The sequence below is a fragment of the Halichoeres trimaculatus genome, unplaced genomic scaffold, assembly GCF_033239565.1.
Source record: "Halichoeres trimaculatus isolate MK-OKI-2021-1 unplaced genomic scaffold, fHalTri1.1 fHalTri1_scaffold_11, whole genome shotgun sequence".
Classification (NCBI taxonomy): Eukaryota; Metazoa; Chordata; class Actinopteri; order Labriformes; family Labridae; genus Halichoeres; species Halichoeres trimaculatus.
In genome coordinates, this window is record NW_027437189.1 from 18,418,747 (window position 1) to 18,436,830 (window position 18,084).

Genomic DNA, 18,084 nt, shown 5'->3' on the forward strand with positions numbered 1-18,084 from the left:
ACACTTTCCTCCCTCTCCCCCACTCGAGACTTCATCTCATCCACATCCCACTGTTCAAAGTAAGTCACAAGGCTCTTTTGAAAGTATTTCTTAATACGGCACAAAAAAATCAGCATTAGCAAATTCATGAAAAATACCCTTTGAAAATATAAGCTTCTTATTCAATGGGTATTGTGCTCAGCTCATAAGAAAACAGGAAACAACAGGTCAAAAAACAAGAAATATCCACAATGAAAGCGTTCATGGAAATTTGCCTCTTTTTCACTGAACTATTATGGGGGATTTGCTCCAATTCTTCATCTGTTAAACACCAGGATTTGCTTAGCATACAGATTGGCTGAGGTAAATGGAGGGCCTGCTATGAGAGGGAGCTCTTAATATATTTATCCTGTGCACCACACTCTGCTTAATGAAATTAAACCACACCAATTGTGGCCCTTTGTCTCTGGGGATTTCAGTAATCAACATGCCACCAGTTTTCATTTTGTATGAAAATAAATGGCAGCCAGTGATATGGGCTTAATTGTGTTGCTCCAAGGAGGAGTTGGGTGAGAGAGGAAACTTGCGGCAGTGATGTAGTGGAGCCCATTTTCATGGACAGCGGCACTCAAGAGAGGTGGTCAAATAAGCAGAGGCATTCATCTGGGGACCGGTACACCACCCTCTTCCCCTCTCTCCCCCTCCTCCTCTTTCTATCCATCATACTCACAAAGAAAGTTAGCCAAGTATTAAACAAATAGAGAACTGGTGAGCCCTACGCACCAGCGCCTGGCAGGGTCACTGGATAATGACAGCTCAATTACAGTGAATCTGCTTGTCCACCCCCCGCCCCCTCCTGCAGCCCACAATCCCTACAGCCGCCCCACCCAGCACGGCAAATTTGTCAAACTCCCCAAAACGATGGTCCTGACAGTGTAATCGCTAACCGTCCCCTCCGACATGAAAGAGGTCTTTATCTGGCCGAATCAAAGAACCTGATCTCTGAGAGAAAAGGGTGGAGGGGTGACTAGAGAAAAGAAATAGTCCCGCTCAGCCCCTGTGAGACACGGAGATGGTTCTAATCCGCTTTAATGAGACACTGCGTGCCCATCTTTGTGGTAATGACGAAACACAGCGTGAAAGACGATGAGGGGGGATGAGAGGGGATGAGAGGGGATAAGGGGTGGGAGAGATAGAAGTGAAGATGGAGCCAAGGCTTTGAACTGGCGGTCAGATGAAAGAAGACACAAGCTGATGGAGTTTAGAGCAATGCTGCAGCTACACACACCACTGTCTGTTTCAAAGACAGACAGAGAAACAGCCCAGGGGACAGAGCAGTTTGTCTGCTTATCACATCTACACAGGATGAGCCATCAGCAGCAGCACCCAACTGGGACTGGAGTGGAAATGTGTGTATGTGTGCAGACAAGTGCAAACATTTGTTTTAACAAGAAAAAAAAATCAAACAAACAAAAAAAGTCTTGACCCGAAGATTTTTTTAATGTCTCATGTTATTACGTGATAATTTCAGGCTTATAAACCATCCCACCGTATCCAAAAATATCTATTTCTATGAATATTCCCTGCATAATTATATTCAAAAAAATGTTAATTAAAAACTGTCTTCTCAATGATACAACAATTATCCAAGTAGAGGGAACATGGCTGAATAAAGAACAAGAACAGGAAGTTCAGCGCTGAATAAAGAGCTGGCAAGGACAAATGAAGAAATAAAAGGAGGGAGAGAAAAAGGGGGAGAAAGTGAGCAGGCTAATACCAAACAAATCAGGATTAGACCCAGATAAGACTAGTCACAATGCTGAGCAATCCCTTTGGATATCACAATGCAACCGGGAATCATGAGGGCTGCTAAAACACGCTAATTAGGGACTCGGCACATTTGCCTCTTGTTTTGCAAACAACACACTGTTTAACAGCGGGTGGTGCACAATCACAGCAGACACACAGAGAGATAATCATTTAGCATTAATCAGAATCCTCAAGAAGTAAGGATAAAGTATTTCCAATGGGGCTGCGCTCGTCGCTGTGGTGTATTCTTAGCCATAAGAAGCTGATGGAATCTTTGAGGCACGGCCCAGTGGTGGTAGGATGTAACTCGATAAGCAGCCACAGGTCAAGACAAAATGCATTTCACTGCAGGGTAATGGCTTTTCATTTTTTAAACCCCCTTTCCGCCAACACATACTGCTGTTCGAATGCTGCTCAGCTATTTTTAACAAGTCCCTGCCCCCTTCTGCCGGCCGAAAACGAGGGGTATGAGGAGAGACAAAGACCAGGGGGCTGCTCCGAAAGAAAACATCAGGGATATATCTGAAAGTCTCTCAGGCAGCCACGGTCTGCTCTGCCAAATGATCGGGAGATTTGCTGTGTTTTTAAAAACACGGTGGGTGAGGTCATGGTGCAGGGAGGGATATTTGCCAACTGGATAATGTGAGGTCAATGTATCAATGAAATGAATGGGATTTAGAGCCATGTGCAAGAGCTTAATGCTGTCATATTTGTACGTCAACTCAAAATTTGACTTAGCCAGTATGAGAGCCGGCAGGTTGCATGGGGCCGTGTGTGAATGTGTGTGCATGTGTGTGTATCTGTAAGTGTGTGTGTCCCTGCATGTGTCCAGGTGTAAGACATGCCCACCCATTGCTGCGCCAGACCCAGCCAAGGTCAAAACTCAGAACAGTGACAGGACCTCCGAAAACTGTACAAAACGGTGTGCTTATACACAACACTGACACACACACACACACACACACACACACACACACACACACACACACACACACACACACACACACACACAAAGATATTTAGCCAGCCAACAGTGCCAGCTCATGCTGTTAGGATGACATTTACACTCAACCTTTCTAGTTTGTGATTGATTGGGGTTAAATCCTAACATTGCCCAAAAATATGTCACCGCCAAGGTGTGTGTATGTGTGTATTCATGGGGTGTTCATCTGAATTAGCATGTGTATACAGTTTCTCAGCCTGTGTTATATTTGGCAAAGGGATTAGGCAAGCCTTCACCAAGTCTCAGCGGATGTTATTGTCACTCTGTTTTGAAAATTTTGCTCAAGTTCATCTGGAGCTGTAATGTTACTCACTATCAATATCAGAAAATCTCTGTCTCTATTCCTCATATCTTGTGAATACTCTAAATGTTTGGAATTACAGAGCACAGGCAATTATTCAGAAGTCATTCCAAAGCCCACAAATTTCAGTTGTTTTCATAATTTATGGCAACTGTAATCGTCACATCTCTTTTCCAGTGGACACTCGGCCAAAACAGCAGCAGCAACTAAATGAGTAACAATAAAAGCATCTCCCTGGAGATAAGGCACTGTGTTCTGGGAGGAAGAGGGAGTCAATGATAGTGAAAGAAAGCATTAAAAGACTGGCAGAGTGACACATAAAAAAAGACTATTAAAACAAAGGATTGGAATACTCTACTTGAACTATGCTCATATAAATCAACCTTGCTCTTATAAGCTTTAGGTGCAGATATCTCTGAGTGTAAAAAGTGCACACAAGCTGTAGAGATCATGGATCTTTCTAAGCCAAAAGTTTCATTGATGTCAGACTGTCATCAGAGCAGAGACTTTCCTACCTTTTGAGTCCTCTTGCTTCAGAGGAATTTAAGCATCTTACAGGACAGTGCTGTCTTCAAAAGTGCTCTTTCACAGTAAATGAGACAACAAGGTTACAAGTATTATTTCTCCTATACTATGTAAATAAAATGTGGACCATATGCTGCTGGAACAGACAGTGGCTTAATGAGTAACCAGCTTTAACTGTGAACAAACTTTAACCTAACTTCAACAAAATCAACTTACCCTTAGAGTAGTAATTTGTTATAAATATACAGAACTTTAGCACTGGAATAAATAAATGCACTTTCACATTTCTGGGAGGTTTGGCTTAAAGAGTGGGTCCATTTAAAGGATATACCTGCATAATTTAAGAATACAGTACTGCAAGTAATTACAGTAAGGTGTTCTACTGATAACTAGTCTGGAAAATAAATATGGAAAGTTGACTGGAAGTGTCAATGCTTACAACACACAATAAATGGTATCCTTAACGTGCATGCACCAGGATCCAACAAACTTCCTTAATCAAGTACTTATGTCACATGTGTGGCTGTGCCAAATGCGGACTGATGCAATTAGTTAGGCTACACAATTTTTCAATCCTTCAAAAATTGACACAAATGGTCCTAAAATCAATCCAAACACTCAGGGGGAAAAACTTCCCAACAGCGTAAAGGAAGTAAATGAAGCGTTTATGAATCAAAAATCTGATTCCACAAAATCAATGCAGACCACATCTCTCTGATTGGATAGAAAGCATTACTCCTGTTCTGTAAAAGCAGTAAAATCTGACATCAGCTGAATAGTTTTGGGGAGCAAAAACTAATGAGACTGTGATTATTACAGTGTTCAAAGTCAGTCAACTCTGTAAGAGATGTAAAACTGTAAAAGTGGTGCTTCCTGATCCAGAGAGCTGCTAAGATCATTCACATCATCATACATGAATGCAAATGGGCTCCATGGAGCCACAAGAGTCTCAGGTTTCCCTGCTGTGTTTTATCTATGAAAAGTCTAGAGCAATAAAAGCAAGCTCTCACAGGTATTAAGCTATTTCACACAGGTTTGTCCAACGATTCAAAATAAAGCAGGGAAAATTAATTCCAAGTAGTCTTAAAACACTGCAGGATAAACATTAGCTTGTGCCAAATTGCCACTGCACCATGACTGATGAAGTCATCAGCAATTATCAAAGTAAGAATTGCTACAAAATTTAGCGAAGCAAAAAAGATTTGCACGGAAGTACAAAAACAGTGAATGAATCTCAGTCACTGCACTGACCTCAGCGTTATTTTTATTCTAATGGTTTTATCACTGTAAGTCCAGGGCCTAATCTGTGAACATGGCAGGGAGCAATCTGACCAGCAGTGCAGCAGTAATATGTGGGAGCCAGGCTGCAGGGGAGTCTGAGCATTTAGCCAGAAGTTCAACATAGCTACCATTGTTGCTTTTAAAGTGTTATGGGTTGGGTTTTATTACTTCTGTCAAAACATCAGAAGCTGTTGAGCCAGGCCAAGTTCACGACTAGGAGTCCATCTAATAAGGGCCGTTTAACACAGAGATCAATAGGATATCTGGCAATTAGTGCATATAGGCCAGAAAGAGAAGGAGAGACAGGGAAAGAGGTGTATGTAAGAGGAAAAGTGACAGAACTGTTCAGTGTGAAGGCTCAACAGATGGAAGTGGATCGTTTGTGTAAAATCAGCAATATTCGAAATGTGGAAAAAAGGTGTTAACAAAACGCGAGATTTATTTCATTCGCCTGATAATACAAAGGCCACCGTTACAAAAACAAGTTTCATAAAACCAATTACAAAAAATAAGTGGAGATGAATCAGTGTTTATCCAACACCTTCATGTCTCTCACAGTGTAACTGAAGCCGTTACGTGTTTCTCTTTGAGTTATGTTTCTGAAATTGTGCGCGTGCAGTAGAGCGCGAGGGCAGCGCCTGTCTGCGAGTCATAGGCTCTGAGGTCTCACCTGCACTCATGAAAAAAAATCTGAACACCCTTTGACTGAATCTTAATTGAGGAGAATTTTACAGCTGAAAATGGACAAAACGGAATATAAGAAAAAAACATCCACGAAATATCTGCTGTGTAGAGAATGTACGCAAAGGCATATTAGGTCTACGCTAAATGATGATGATGTGTGTCACTATAATTACTGATCTTTTGCTTCATGAAAGATGTTTTTAATCTTAACAAAATGATAAACCAATACCTGATTTTAAAATATCTTCAATTGAATGAGATGTAAGGGGTCACGTACACGTATTAGAAATAAAGGCATCATAACATTTTGGTAATTGCTGTTAAATAAAAATTAAGTAAATAAATAAAATTAATAACAATGATCAAATACAAATGACCAGATACACTTAAATACTGTGAAAATGTCGACATGTAGTATTTGATCTTACATTATTCACAAGTGAAATAATAAACGTATTAATGACGTGTGGAGAGCATAGGAAGAGGTGTTTATTTAACACAAACACGCCTGAATTAGCGATATCATATTTAAGTCCAAACACACCAACACTCACTTCACCCTGACCCCAAAGCATTATGTAAACAAGCCAGAACGATTACACACTAATCAATGCGACCCCTATGAAAACACACATATATTCATATCCTGCATGAGAGTCTGTGGAGTCGTGGCCTTTAATGTGTAGTCTGTGTGTGTAATCCACCGAGAGAAGAAAATACACACGAGGGTTACAAATAAATGATAAAGCAGCAGCTGGATGTTGCTGTAGGCCTGCTTTATTGCGCTAAAGGAGAGCGTTTCACCTAAGCAGCAGAATAAGAGAAAAAAAAATCCGGCTGGAAAATTCTCCCACGCACCGTATTCAAAAGTTGTGGGCCTGCATGTTTTGAATGGTCAGAAGAACATGATATATATTTCACTGCCTGCTCTGTTTCTCTCTGCTGCCGCTGCAACACAACACATGAGAGGCCTGTGGGCTGCAGAGGCTCCTCTGCCCCGATGTGAGAGTGCTACAAAGCCAGGTATTTGTGTTCATTAGCACCCGGATCAACAGACTATCAAGGCTGTTTAGAGATCAAGACCAAGTGCAATTACAGGCAAGCACGATCCTCGACATGTTTAAGTATTTTCACTGAGAGGCCCAATTAGAGTTTTGCCTTTCAATTCTGTTCTCCCCCTTTCCCCCTTTGTCTTAGACTTTTGCGGGACTTATTCTCAGTGCAGAAATTATTGCAAACATGCAAGAAAGTAAAAACAAAAACAAGAATGATTAAACACTGCCTGTGCTGTAGCCCTTTACTGAGCATTTATCACACACGATGCTCTTACATTTTTTATGTATTTGAATAAAAAGAAATTTGATTTAAAAACGAGGTTTTACGTTGTACATAATTTTTAATTTTGCCTGTGATTTGAGATGTAAATATCAACGTTTCTTTTTAGAGGCTTAATTATATATCCCATAAATATCCACACTGAAGTTGAAGAGAGGCCAACAGCTCTGGCAAAGTTGCAAACCTTTAAAAGACCTGAAAACATGCAACCAGCCATACCAAAAGTAAAAAATAACAGACATACATTTTAAAAATATGCCTCTTTTATTACCATGTGTCAGAAAATGAATTTAATTCGTAACGCGTGCTGCGTTCAAGTCCTGCATTTTTCACCAAAGTGCAAATCGAAAGTAATCATGGATAAATTATCGTCTCAGAGACATTTCAAGACACAACAAAAGCAAAGGCTAAAAGGCCTGCGTAAATCGTCATCTTGTAAAGCAAATGTCCCTTAAATTAGCTAAGTGTAAAAAGCAGAGTGACCCACATAATTAGCCGTAGAAACACAGTGCACTCATGCAGGAGGGAAAAAAAGGATGGTGTAAACAAACGCGATTTATAAATCACCCCGCCAACAATAAACAAATGTCAACAAAACAACACAGTCAGTTTTCAACAAGAAGGTGCCAATGTTTAAAAGAATAAATGCATGTTTTTTTTTCCGTGTGACGCGAGCAGCAGTCCACTTAGTAGTAGTAGTATGGGCGCTTTCTTGCACAGGACGCATTATTGATTGGTATTCCCTGGAGGAGGAACCAGCATGCAGCAGTCCGCAGGGCCCGGGACCAAAATAAGTTGCAGGAAAGCGAGAGATTCTGCGGCTCAGGCACGGACTGAATAAAAAAATAATAAAGTACTGCACTTCTGACTGAATTCACATCTTGGCGGCTCCGTTTCTCAGCGAAGGGAAGAGAGCGCTGAGCTCGGTGTGTGTGAGCCGAGCAGCAACAGCTCGCAGCAGAGCAGTGCCACAGCGCCCACTACTTCAAAAGCCGGGAATATGATTTCACAAGACTCTGTACGGCTCAATAAAAAAGTTACTATCCTTTTCAACAACTTTCTCCGTAACTTTCGGGGAACGTATCTGCCCTTCAACTTAAGCGGCGACACCATAAGAGCAAAAATACAAGATGGAGCTGTGTGTTCATGTGTGGGGAGGAATCAGCTAAAACACCAGCGGCGTTTCTCATCACACATGAAACTTTGTGACACCGAGAACAACCGAAGCCAAGACCGCAGCATGCCAGGGAACGAGAGCGCGTAAAGCCGGAGCGAGACACGTTTTCAGCAGAAAAGTTTACTCTGGACAAAGAGAATTCCCCTTGCTTAAGGAACTGACAAATGACAAGGACACATTGGACATGTTCACACGCAGGAGTTTGGAGCCGGCGGCGGAAAGCGGTAAGAAGAGGGAAAAAGAAGACCTACTTTTTGCCAGTTTTCTCGCCCTCGCCTTGGATCTCATTTTGTCGGCTTGTAGATTCCTCTCGTCGTCCTCCGTGAGCCCAGAAGCTGCAACAACACTATCTTCATCTCACCAGCATTGTCAGTTTGGACACCTTCGCACATGCGCACAGGCCATTCAATCTGACACCCTCGCCGTGGCCAAAAAACTTTCCAATGTATTCATCATCATCACTTTTTTTGTCCTATCGTCTCCCCTTTAGATCACTTATCTCTTCCCCTCCTCCTCCTCTTCCTCCTCCTCCTGCTCTCCCCTCACCAGTTCACCTACCCTTCCTCCCCCCCTTCGCCATCCCCTTGCTTTCGTCCCCCTCCTCACCCCGACAATCCCCCACCATCCAGCCCATTCAGCTCCTGCCAGCACCCTCCTGGATTTTTACCCCTTTAACTCCGACTACTGCGTTTTCACCGAGCGGCGGTGGACACCGGAAGGTACGAAGAGGTCAAGGTCGTATTATAGAAAATATTATTCCAAATATTTCATTTTTCCCATCACAGTTTGAATTGAATATTTGTTTTAAACTTGATTTTTTAAATTACTTTGTTTGATTTATGCTATGTAAAATGTGCTAAATGTTTCTCTCTGGTTTTATAGACTAAAAAGTTTGGCTTTTGACGCTGAGGTTATTTTTAACTTCATTAATGCAAATGCAGGCATACAAATGTGTGTGAAACCTGATTGGAGTTGCACTTTACAGGCTATGGTTCGCGCGCGCGCGTGCATGAGAGAGTGAGTGTGTGTGTGTGTGTGTGTGTGTGTGTGTGTGTGTGTGTGTGTGTGTGTGTGTGTGTGTGTGTAAACCGTGTTGCCCTCAGGACAAGCAGCGGCCAGCAGCTGTTTGACGCATGCACGGACCCTCCACCAGCAGAGAAGAAGTCCATGGCTCTTTTTTTCTTTTCTCCTTCTTTCTTTCTTTCCACCAATGTTCACATTTGTTACACTCTTATTTGTGGAAGTTATTTGTGCAAGTAGTGTTTATGTTCGCTGTAGGAGCTGCTGTGGCCGAGTAAAAACTGAGCGCAGGTTACCTGAAGAGAAGGTGCATGGACTGCAGACTTTGTTTTGTGGGTATGACTTAGTTTGCACCTGTTTGTTTGCTGCAGGCACAAGGAGATTTGTGCGTCCTGTTAACTTGATACAACCTGGAGGACTACAGGTATTTTTTGATTTCAAGTATTATTACTATTATTATTATTATTATTATTATTATTATTATTATTATTATTATTATTATTATTATTATTATTTTATTTAAAGATGTTTGAAAAGTACAATTCTACAATATTATCTAAAGATTAGACGGATAAAATTACGTAGCTTTAACAATTATCTGAAGCGAACGAGATACATAGATAAAAGTTATTAATATAATGGCAATCATTGAAAAATTATTATTATTGTCGTTGTCTTTGTTATTATTATTATTATTATTATTATTACTATTATTATTCATATTAATAATAATAATAATAATTTGTTTTTATGAAATATTAAATTAATTTATCTTCTTGATATTCTCTTACACATTTTTTACGTAAAGAATCAAAACCATACTTAGGTATTTAGCTGTTTGTTGTTTTTTTTCCATCACATTTTATTATTATATTAATTAAAAAGCTGATACGGCGCAGATTGAGTGATGGTGTTTGGCTGGTCGTCACACTCCTGTGGTGTCTGGGCCTCTAGCCTACATGTCATATGGGAATGGTTTCCGTCTAGTTTGGCTGAATAAAGGCGGCTTTATGTTGGAGCCCATTAAAGATCCGTGCTGATGGAGCAACTGCAGACTGCTGGGAGATCAATTCTCCAAACGCTTATATGACAAGGATACCGTCAAATCCGTTGTTGTTAACATAATAATAATAATAATAATAATAATAATAATAATAATAATAATAATAATAATAATAATAATAATAATAATAATAATAATAATAAATACGTTTGGCAAAATATCGGGAATAATCTGGGATCCAGTGCACTTTTCTGTCTTTTTTTTCTTTATGTTGTGTTTTGGTTTTTTTTGTTTTTGTTTTTTTTTTGTTTATCAAACACGTCTCAGGCTTTTTCTTGCAACAAATAGCCGTGGGATGTTTCCCATGAACTGGCGTGAAATGAATTATTAATCAATAATAATCAGCAGTTATTAGCATACATTATTTGGATATTACGGAGTTTGTCTTGGCATCAAGGCGCGAGGAGGTTTATTTTATTGGCTTAACAGAATGCAGGGAAACGTATTAGGCGCGCCGTCATACCCATAGGGAGTGTGAAGTGTCAGGAGGTGGCCACGGTATTACGGACCTTTCCCATTTTTTTTTGTAACCCTCCCTTTAAGTGGTTGAATGTGCAGTATTTGTTCACATACAGAATCAACAGCTACATCTTGCAGATAGAGGCTCTATGGCCATGAAGGAACCGCAGAGGTAAAAGTGGCACAAAGGGAAAGACATGTCGATAAAGAAATTATAAATGATGTGAACAACAGGGGTGTACAAAGGTTTTGTTTATTCCCTGGTGTCTAAAGGAAGCGTGGGAGCATGACGACAAGTCATCAATAATCCATCGTCTGTATTGATCAGCTCTATCGATACTGCGTCCTTCATCCAGCCTCAGTGCGAGGAAAACTGGAACAAGGTATTCAGCAGAACTTTCCTTACTTTGTGCAAATTATTTCCATCAGCCACCCGCGACAGTTGAGACCAGGCCTCAGAATATTTCTGCACATCGGGTTGGACAAATGATTTCACATGTGCAACACCTTTTTAAAGCTGCAATTAACTACGATTACGCGTGCAGAGAAAGTGTTGCTCTTCGACACGAGACCGTTGGGAAATACTTTTCTGCGTCATTTAAACGTCGACCTTTAACAGGTTTGTGGCAGCGTGTGACGGCTGCGCAGGAGAACCTTGCGTTTTGGAGGAGGACTTGCTTTCCTCAATGTGGATTTTTTTTTCTCCCCCTTTTCTTTGTCCTGCGGCTGGAGGGAGCGCGTGAGGCAGCAGCACAGGCTCTGTCCCCGGAAGAGAGGTGCGCTGCTGCGCTCGTGCTCAATTATCCACACTCTCTTGTTTTATTAAACCGCCTAATTAGATGAAAGCCGACAGATTAAAATCAACCGAGTGCTACAACAAACAAATATAAACAAAACGCAACACCAGCATTTGACCAAACAATAATAAAAGAAATTTAAAAGGTAAGTTTGGCGCATTATTGGCCTGAAGTTGACCCTTCTTCTTTAAACTAAAGGGCCTAATATACGCATCGCAATGTTTGTGGCTGATAAAACTCACATACACAAATAAAAAATATTTGTTTCACAAGACACTGTCCATTTTGCTCCAAAATCACCGGATGTAGGTCCTTTTATTATAGCGCATGTGCTCAGTTAAGGCTATAATTTGGGTTTATGTAGTTCTCTGTCCTTTTGATCCTCATCTTGATGAAGCAATGATGTCTTAATCACATGACTTAAGTGAGTTGGAGATAAAGCTTTACTTGCACTAAACGGGGTTTTGTTGTTGTTGATAGTGTCTTAATGTGTTTATTGGTCACATTTTTATGATTATGCATTTCCAAATGACTAAAACCGCTACAGCTTGTTCGCACCTGAAGAGGACAATCTTTCTGGGAACGGCAACCTTGTAGAAATAAGGGTACAGTATAGGGATGTATAAAAATATAACATTAATCTGTTTTTAAAAATATTCCCCTTGAACCGCGCAAATATCATACACTTTCTCATCATCACCAGCACGCGCTGATGTTGAAAGTGTGTGTGTGTGTGTGTGTGTGTGTGTGTGTGTGTGTGTGTGTGTGTGTGTGTGTGTGTGTGTGTGTGTGTGTGTGTGTGTACATGTTAGTGCGGGGGGGCTACAGAAGTTCATAACACTATGAACTGGTGTGGTCAGACTGCGGTGACTGTACACCCCACCCACACGCCCACTCACACACACAGGTCTCTGAAACCCAAGCTTTATCCTCAGTGGAAAAGGCTCCGGGTCTGTGGATTAGACGTTACGCGCAGATAACATCAGCGCACATTAGATATGTGAAATGGAGCTCCTCGCGCTCCGGCCTGTGGATGAGACGTACCGCGGGACTTCAAATGGTCGCAGTGAGCCCTTGTGTGAGTGCGTGAGCATTGTAAATTTGTGAACTGTGATGCTGCCACAGTCTATGTAATGGGAGAGTAAACACAGTAACTAGCTGTGGCAGGGCCAGGAGACTTCAGGCTCGAGCACGCAGGTACACCACACTGAGCACGGTATGTGACAGTGACAGTTACGCACAGGTTGAGGTGCAGCTAGACAAATAAAGGATAAGAAAATTGTTAACAAAATCATCTTTATTCTACCAGAGATTGGTGAGAAGAAATTCCAAAATATTGCAGTGACTAATCGATAAGAAAACCCTCCCCTCCCCTGCCCAAAGTGTTGGTTTGGAGAGGCCCTCCACCGCGCGCCATTCCCTCCTCTCCTCTAATGAACTCCTCAGAAACGCACGGTGAAGTTGCCTTTGTAATTATTAGCCATTAATTGGGTTCAGGACCTTTTGCGTCTCTGGGAAATGAGAAATCTGACCGCTAATCCAGGACGTTTCTTTGGGACCTTCAGCAGCGCTGTTAACATGCTGTCAGAGACAGACGGGCTCTGCGCCACAGCTACTGATAGCGCGAATGTGAAGGTTAGAGGGCAGCGACTGTACTCATACGCACTTGTAAAGACACACACACACACACACACACACACACACACACACACACACACACACACACACACACACACACACACACACACACACACACACACACACAATGCAGGAGTCCTATACTGTAGCTGGATGTTTCCAACTGGAAGCTCATCCGACGAGAGTGAATACAAACAACAAATTGTAACAAATTAAACTAAAATACAAGCAAATAAAAAAAAATCTTCAGCCAATCACGCCTCTGTGGTTATAGACTTCACTCTTACCGGGTTCCCCCTTTTTTATTAATTGTGCCACCTGCAACACACATTAAGCCGTTCGTTGATTGAAAATACAACTAGTTCAACCTGGTATCGATCAAATAAAATAAGATTAATTCACTTTTCTTTTTGAGCCTCGAAATTTTCAAAATATTGAGTATTTCCGTCTGATTTTTAAGTGCAAAAGTGCTCATGATTTTGCGTCACCACTGAAACTCATATTTAACGGAAATTGTGAAAATTGTGGGGTATATCAGAGTCGATATCGCCCATGATACATGTCATCTAATAGTTCAGGAATTTCTTTCTAAATTGAACGCAGTTGATTTCAAAGACAAATAAATATTTACGGGTGAGTCAAAAATGAAAGGAGAACCTAATAACGAAATTTAAAAATTGGAAAAATGAAAAAATTTAAGTACAAAATATAATAAAAGTAATAGAAAGAGTCACCGCAAAGGGACTTCCACCCGTCCCGTCGTCATTAACATTGTCATCACCATGATCATCATCATACGCAACCTCATCATCGGTGTTGTATTTAATTAATCGCTCGTTAATGTCGCCATCCATCCCCCCGCTGATCATAGGAGCGAGGAGCCGACAACCCGCCAAACAAACGCACATTAAAATATCGCCTGGAGGCCTGAGTGAAAATTACCCCGACGTAGAAATGACCTTAATATGATGTAATCAATCACGCTGTCTGCTGGGACACTGAGAATCACAATGTTAATCTTTGAGTTTGCAGCGACGAGGGGAAAATGACCTGTCATATTTTACAGCCCAGCCAAAGAGCAGACGGAGAAAGTCTACAGTATGAGCTTTATGGAGCGGGAAGAAATATACACACGATGTATTTACATTCTGAGGTGGGCTGGAGGCCGAGAGGCCTTTGGGCCTGTCTGTGTTATAGTTTCACTTTTTATTAGTCACACAAAAGTGTTTTAACCAAAGGGAACACAACGAAGTGAATGATTCACTGGTTTGACCATTTCAGTATCACGTCGATGACCCAGCGCGAAATCATTAAAATTGATTTAATGATCAAGACAAAAATGTTCTAAACCAAAAAAATATTTACAGCATGGCAAACTTTAAACTTTATGTTTAATGCACTATATTCCATTTCAAACATTTACCCTAATAATTAAAAATAAAACAAAATGTTAAAAAACACAAACATATACATTATTTTTTCATTTGAGTTAAAATAATTTTAGCTGCAGTGGAGCTAAATTTTCAATTCATGTAAACTTGTTAAGTTTTTTTTTTCTCACTTCTGATAAATAACAGGCCTTATTTATAAATTAAAATAGCAAAATACAAGTTGAGTAGGTGTGACGAGTGAAAGGAAAATCAGATTATCAGAAAAACAAAGGCCACTGTCAACAGCTCCTCCTGCTAAACTTGCTAAGAGCCATTATGGGGGACTTCACTATTTACCAAAAATGGGGCCGGAAGTGCCAGCACCAAGAAACTACACACAACTTGGCAGGCAGCAAGAGGCTCATGAAGTGCTGAGGCCTGCGCATGTTATCATTAACAACTGTGGACAGATAGAACCGAGCCCACAAGTGTCCATTTCACACCCGCCTGGCATGGCAGCGGGTAAGGACTCCAGCCAGCAGTCTGCCAGCCCTCAGCAGCTCTTTGAAGCTGCTCTTTGGATTTCTGGTTCACATCTTTGAAACACACCCCCTTGAAGGTTTTCAACCTGAGATGTGTGTTCTCACCTAAAGGGAAAATCTGATCTGGGAATTTGTTCCCGTTATACGAGCTGTAGTCACTCTCTTGCTCTGCTGCTGGGCTTTCACAACAGTGAGGGTAATGTGCATGGAGTTCATTAGTAAACTGTCTGAGTGAGGTACTACTACAGTAGCAATGGTAATATGTCTTAGAATTAAAGGTGGGGTTAGGTATCTGGATTATGGTGAAGCTAAATTACTATAAAGTTGTAAAGGTAGCTGAAATGTCCACCTTGTACAATCTGTTAAAAGTCACAGCACAAAAAATATCTCAGCATAAAAAAAGGATAAACAAAAAATGTTTTTCACTTCAACAAATCAAATGTCCCCAACAGCTCCAGCTCACAAAGCCTCTGAAGCAGCCCTGATGTATTATACAACTGTATGTGGGGAGTGACGTCACTGCGCCCAGCTACAGAGGGGCCCCACAATGACACATACACACACACTCAAACATGTACACACACACTCAAACATGTACAGACATTGTGGTGAAAATGCTTGGCAGGGGGAAATGAAAAAATCTGAGTTTTTTTGTAGCATTTTCTCTGCCTGGAGTTTAAAAAAAAAGGTACGGTATCATGTGCAATGTGAACTTGGTGGACATGATTTTAAATGAAACAATCATCTTGCCTAAAGCCTAAGAACAGTTTGCACAAGAGTGTTTCAAAATTTATGTTTAAGATCCTGAGCACTGCGGGACAAACACACTTACATTCTGAGAGGATCTGTTTAGCAGTTACTTGTTTCCACTGCCAAGGTACGCAGGCCTTCAGTCCAAGGGGCACTGCCAGGTACTTTAGCAATTCACAAAAATGACTCATGATTCACACCCACACAAATGCACACACTTGTAGACACTCTAGATTGAGTGTTATCCTGTATTTCCCACAGAGGCAACATTTCCAAGTTTCACGTTTTCTAGCCTCTTCTCCCCACTTGAGCGGAAGACTTCCCAACACACGGAAAAACTAACTTAGGCCAAGCTGCAGACTTACACAATATGAGCCTGACATCACAAAGGAAACAAACCGTAAAACACCAAACACTCTACAGCCCAACAAAGACCAATAAAGGTTTCAACAACTGAAGCACAAACACTGCAAGTAGCAAACAAAGCCGGGAGCTCTCCTGCACTGTTTCCATAGAGATTACTTTCCCATTCTCTCTTTATGCCCCTACAGCCATGTAATGAGCAGCTTTATTATTTATTTGTTTGTTGTGTTGCACAGTGTATATGTGTGGTGGTAGTGGTGCGTCTGTGGCGACAAAGCATACATGTGTGTTGCTGGACTGACAGGATGATTAATAGGAGCTCCAACCAAGAAAGAGGAGGAGAAGGGGGGGTGATGGAGTTGTACGTGGGGATAGAGGTGGGGGCTGGGTTAAATTTCGGCAACACATCCAAAACAACAGCACTTCTCTGTTTGCCGCTATTTCCTCTCCAGGACCGCAACACTTTCTGAACCCTCCTCTGCCACAGCTCGACACCCGGGGATAGCTTGACGGGGATGGAGAGAGGAGTTAATAAAGACACACACATCCAAACAAACAGGCAGCACGGGTGAAGCAAATTAGTTCCCATGCAAGAGAGAAGCAGAGGCAGGAAACATGCAGAGGGTTTTCATAATGCATCTGAGCTGCTGGTGCTGAAACGGCAGATAGCTTCACACACGACCAGGGCAAATATTGACTTTGGGGAAGATTCACGTGGCAAAGGGGCAGGTGATGTGGTGGTTTCTACACTTAAGTGAAATTTAGGAAAGTTCAGCAAAGGAACACCTTAAGATGCAGTAAATAAAACAAACCATGGCCCATTTTTTGGGGGGTGACATTGGATACTTCTGTGCTCAGCAAACTACATAGATTTTAATTTCATTGATTGTAAGCTGTAAATGACTTTTCTCTTAGGTATATATCAGATTTTTTGACACTCCTTGCCCCTAGATCCTGGCGTCCAACCAAATCAAAAGTGACCAAACCTCCAGACTGTAGATCTCTCAACCTATTAAAATGCAAAGCCACATGTTTGGCTTCTTTGTAATACTCTCTAAAATCTCTCTAGGCATAAATCTGTTATTACATCCCTCACAAATTACATGATTAAAATTCCAGGGCACAGTTTAAAACCACAAGAGTGACAATAACACACAACACGCATAATACCTAACCAATCACACCACAGTAAACTGGTTATAAATTATAGTCTCTCCTATGTCCAAAATACATCAGTAAATCATCTGTTGCTTAAATCTGTCCAATAACCTGCAGGTTTTATTTCTCTGTTCTTGTTTTATGATTTCTTTCTGAATTATTTGTGAAGCAGTTTGCAGCCTTGTTAGAAAGAGTGCTCAATGAATCTAGCTCATTAGCATTATTATGTACCACTAGCATTATGAACAGTTGAAAAAGCTCTTATATCATCATTTGATGGAACTACATTGACAAGCTGGTTGCCTCTCTACTGTTGAAGGGAGGCTTTGAAAGACTGCCCTCCTGTGTCAGATGCACAAACACATGTTGCACACACAGTGCACCAAGCTTTTCTCTTTATTGAATTTCACCTCTTTAAGGCAAATTGGAGCACAGTGATCCCTGCACAGAAACTGAAAGTACGTTGAAGCTGAAAAAAAAAAAAAACATATGAAAGGCAAAATTTCACTTTCAATTTGTACATTTAAACAATGCCTGAAAGTGTGTGTCTTTATGGTTACACCTATATGAAACCAATGGAATTTCAGATTTTCTTCCCTGTTTGTGGGCATTTCTCGTTGCAACTAATCATGAAAGAGAGAGGAAGAGAAACATTGGGTGGGTTGTCATCCTCCTCTCCTGCTCTTTTCCAAAGGGAGCCGGCTGCCAATTCCCTGAGCGTGCTTAACAATTCCATTACCGCCGTGCAGAACACCCACACTTCTCTTTTGAAGCCAGGGCACTTTAGAGGAGAAGAGTTTATTGACTTCAAATTGTTACCACTTGGGCCT

General features: G+C 41.2%; 1 protein-coding gene across 7 annotated transcripts in view; it reads right to left on the reverse strand.

The window, feature by feature from the left end:
- Nucleotides 1-8,637, reverse strand: part of prdm16 (PR domain containing 16) — a 190,325-nt gene extending 181,688 nt beyond the window's left edge. For all 7 annotated transcript variants that reach the window (XM_074681448.1, XM_074681445.1, XM_074681443.1 and 4 more), the window contains exon 1: nucleotides 8,346-8,637. In XM_074681448.1, coding sequence (XP_074537549.1) covers nucleotides 8,346-8,382 — 37 coding nt within the window. In that variant the 5' untranslated portion in view covers nucleotides 8,383-8,637. The remainder of the gene's footprint in view (nucleotides 1-8,345) is intronic.
- Between the last annotated feature and the right edge of the window lie 9,447 nt (nucleotides 8,638-18,084).